The sequence below is a fragment of the Carlito syrichta genome, unplaced genomic scaffold, assembly GCF_000164805.1.
Source record: "Carlito syrichta isolate Samal-C Ts95f unplaced genomic scaffold, Tarsius_syrichta-2.0.1 Scaffold302301, whole genome shotgun sequence".
Classification (NCBI taxonomy): domain Eukaryota; kingdom Metazoa; phylum Chordata; class Mammalia; order Primates; family Tarsiidae; genus Carlito; species Carlito syrichta.
The window spans coordinates 195243-197999 of NW_007246397.1; the positions used below are offsets into that span (position 1 = coordinate 195243).

At 56.1% G+C, this 2757-nt stretch overlaps 1 protein-coding gene across 1 annotated transcript in view; it reads left to right on the top strand.

The window, feature by feature from the left end:
• The window catches only part of ADAMTS7 (ADAM metallopeptidase with thrombospondin type 1 motif 7), a 45778-nt gene that overhangs the window by 34695 nt on the left and 8326 nt on the right, over positions 1 to 2757 (top strand). Inside the window, 1 exon segment of the mRNA XM_021711452.1 lies at positions 2396 to 2525. Within this exon segment, the coding sequence (XP_021567127.1) occupies positions 2396 to 2525 (130 nt within the window).

Sequence of the window (2757 nt, forward strand, 5' to 3'; positions counted from 1 at the left end):
TTGCCCCTCAGTCTCCCCCACACCCCTTGGTCTCTCTGCCTCCCCTGGCCCCTCGGTCTCTTACCCCCAACACCTCATCTCTATTTGAAATAATAAAAAGGCTGGGCATGGTGACTCACACCTGTACCAGCACTTTGGGAGGTGGAGGGGAGAGGATTGCCTGAGCTCAGGGGTTTGAGACCAGCCTGAGCAACATGGTGAGACCTTTTCTCTACAATAAATCAAAAATTAGCCGGGCATGATGGTGTGCACCCGTGGTTCCAGCTACTTGGAAAGTTGAGGCAGAAGGATCACCTGAGCCCAGCAGGGCAAGGCTGCCGTGGCTGTGAGTGTGCCACTGCACTCCAGCCTGGGTGACAGTGAGACTCCAACTCAATAAATAAATAAATAATATAGGTAGGCAGGTAGGTAGGTAGGTAGGTGGGTGGGTAGATAGATACATTTAAAAGCGTAAAAACCAGCAAGGACACTAGACATTCGGGGAACTGACCCTCAGGCATGTGCTCAGAGGCAAGTTCCAGCGTCCTGGTCCACAGTGGCTAGACAGATGAGGATTATTGGTCTCAGGCAGCAAGTCCCAGGCACACAGCCCAAGCTGGCGGCACAGCTGCCATGCTCTGGGCCCGGGCCTTCCTCTGTAGCCCCTGACCTTAGTGTAGGAGCCTGCCCCTCATTTATCACAGGTGACTCCGCCCTCTAGCCTCCTGCCGCCATCCAGGCTGGAACTAGAAAGGGAAGGGCTGATTCTCAGTGAGAAACTTGTACCTTTTCCTCCCTGGCCGGGACTGTGTCCCAGACCCCCTACCTGCAAGGGAGCTGCAGTGGGGTGTGTCCTCGCACGTCCCATTGCTGTCTCGAACATCAGAATCTGTTGGTGAGGAAGGGGGGTGGACGTGGGACGGGTAGCTTGGGAGGGACAACTCGCTCTCAGGACCACGGTGGGACAGAGAGGAAGGCAGAGCCCCTGGGCCTCAACAGGCAGTGTGAGCCAGGCACAGTGGCTAATGCCTCTTCCTGTGCTTCAGAGCAAATTCTGGGGTTTAAAAAAAAAAGTGAACAAATAAAGAAAGTCTTCAACTCCTTTGTCCTCTCCTGTTCCTCCTACAACTCCGATTCCTACTTTCCCTGTAACTCAAAAGTCTGATTCAGCTGGTTTAACTACTCCTGTTTCTTGTAATCTGCTCTGTCAGTTTCTCTTCCTTCTTGCTCTCCACCTTTATCTGGGAAGGAAGGGCTGGCGTCTACGGCCGTGGCACCTAACCCTGACCTCCAGTCTTTCTCTTGTACCTTCGGAGAAGGGGCCGGTGCCAAAGGCCACGGCACCTAACCCCAGCCTCTAGACTTCTCACCCCTTTTTCCCACTGCTTAATAACCTCCTGGTGGCTCTACTAACTGCAACAAGTCACCACCCCCCATGTGTACTTGGAAAGCCCATTCAAGTTTCCACATGGCTTAATAGGTCTCTTCTCAAGGGGGTGGCTGGGACATCTTCCCAGTGCTTTGGGAGACAGAAGCAGGAGCTTGAGACCAGGAGTTTGAGACCAGCCTGGGCAACATAGTGAGGCCCTATCTCTTCAAAAAAGTAAAAACTAGTGAGGTGTGGTTGTGCTTGCCTGTGGCCCCAGCTACTTGGGAGGCTGAGGCTGGAGGATCGCTTGAGCCCAGGTGTTCAAGGCTGCCATGAGCTATGATTTCACTCCAACCTGGGTGACAGAGCAAGATTCTGTCTCTTAAAAAAAAAATCCTCCAAACCAAACAAATGGGCAGTGTGAACCTGAGTGTCCAAGGTGAAGATTAGAGCCGTGCAAAGCCCCAGGGGTGGGCAGAAGATGTGAAGGACAGAAGCTGGGGCAAGGTTGGTATGGGGGACAGGGAGAAGGGCCTGCCCCGATGCATTTCTTCCTAGACATTTTCTGAGCCTGTCGGGAGGGGTGTGGATAGTAGGGCCGCATTGAAACCATGGTCAGGTTTGCATGTAGCAGCAGCTGGCACTTGTGCTCTTAGGAGGTGCCAGGCACGGGCTGAACCTGCCCATGCGTGACCACATGCAATCCTCACAGCAGGACTTCCATTTCACAGATGAGGTTACTGAGGTTCAGAGAGGCCAGATGAGCTGCCCACAGCCTTTCAGCTAGGAAGCAGTGGGGCTGGGCATCCAACCCAGCTAACCTCCACACTCTCTCTCGCCTCAGGGGGTGCCTCAGAGGGAGGCCACAAGGGAGAGGGAGGGGGTGAGAGCCTGGGGGACAGGGAGGAGGAGGTGGTGGTGCCTGCCTTCCTCCTGACATAGGCAGTGAGGCCTAGTTCTGGGCAGACAGGGCGTCATTGGGTGCAGGGCAGCTTGGGCAGTGGGCACCCTGGATGCCAAGCTCAGGCTGAGCCCTGCGGCCCCCAGGCGTGCAAAGGCAGAGCGTGTATTGCATGGAGCGGCAGGCGGGACCTGTGGATGAGGGACACTGTGACCCTGTGGGCCGGCCGGACGACCGCCAGAGGAAGTGCAGTGAGGAGCCCTGCCCTGCCAGGTGAGTCTGCCCTGACCCCTGCCCCCACCAGACCCGGCTGTCCTGCCGCAGACCCCTGCATCCAGGCCTTGGAAGCTCCATGGAGGAGCAGGGAGTGGGTTTGTGGCCTCTCTTCCCAAGGCTAAGCTCCAGGCCCTGAGCGTCCCTAACCAGTCGGCACCAGCCTAGACAGCCCTGGTCATTCCTGTTTGGGTCCCTGGATGTGGAAATAGGCCGCAGGTCTTGTCCAGGTGCC